The 814-nt window shown below is 40.8% G+C and overlaps 1 protein-coding gene across 1 annotated transcript; it reads left to right on the forward strand.

Annotated features, from left to right (window-relative positions):
* Positions 1 to 305: 305 nt before the first annotated feature.
* LOC109222579 (sugar carrier protein C-like) lies at positions 306 to 797 on the forward strand (the record flags this gene model as incomplete). Its single annotated transcript, XM_019386923.1, has 1 exon — positions 306 to 797. A coding segment is annotated over exon 1 (492 nt), but the record flags the coding sequence as incomplete, so codon positions are not given.
* Positions 798 to 814: the final 17 nt, after the last annotated feature.

Here is an 814-nt window from a genome sequence, read left to right on the forward strand (position 1 = left end):
TCTTCTTTAAATTAAATTTCCCCTAACCGATTAAATAGTAACACGGATATTATTGCAGTATACAGAATTATGACATGAAAAGAAATACTCCATATCCTACTCAACTTAGGAAGTTATATGCGGGTAATTATGTAAATCAAAAGAAGAATAAAAGGATATCCTAATCCGACTAGTTATAAACCTATTCGATCTCGGTTTTAATTTTGACATCTATATATACCCTTCTCTTTCCACGCCTAAGGACACCATCTTAATAATCTTCCTTTCTTTGTTCTGCATATTATTTTCTTTGATCCAATATCTTCATGGCTGGTGGAAACTTTATTCCCGCCGGCGGTGGCGGAGACAATCCAGATGAGTACCCAGGGAAGCTAACAGTGTACGTAGCCATGACTTGTATCATGGCAGCCATGGGAGGGTTGATCTTTGGCTACGACATTGGAATTTCAGGTGGAGTTACTTCCATGGATCCTTTTCTCAAACGCTTCTTCATGTCTGTTTACCAAAAAGAGGCTTTGAACACCTCTACCAACCAGTACTGTAAGTTCGACAGCCAGTTGTTGACCCTTTTCACGTCTTCTCTTTACGTGGCTGCCCTGTTTGCGTCCATTGTTGCTTCTCATGTTAGCAAAAAACGTGGCAGAAGAGTTACTATGGCCCTTGGAGGTCTCTTTTTCTTGATAGGCGCCGTCCTCAACGCTGCTGCTATCCATATTAGCATGCTCATCTTGGGTCGTATTCTTCTGGGGATTGGTGTCGGATTTGCTAATCAATCTGTCCCTATTTATTTGTCAGAAGTTGCTCCCTACAAATA

This window comes from Nicotiana attenuata, unplaced genomic scaffold, assembly GCF_001879085.1.
Source record: "Nicotiana attenuata strain UT unplaced genomic scaffold, NIATTr2, whole genome shotgun sequence".
Lineage (NCBI taxonomy): Eukaryota > Viridiplantae > Streptophyta > Magnoliopsida > Solanales > Solanaceae > Nicotiana > Nicotiana attenuata.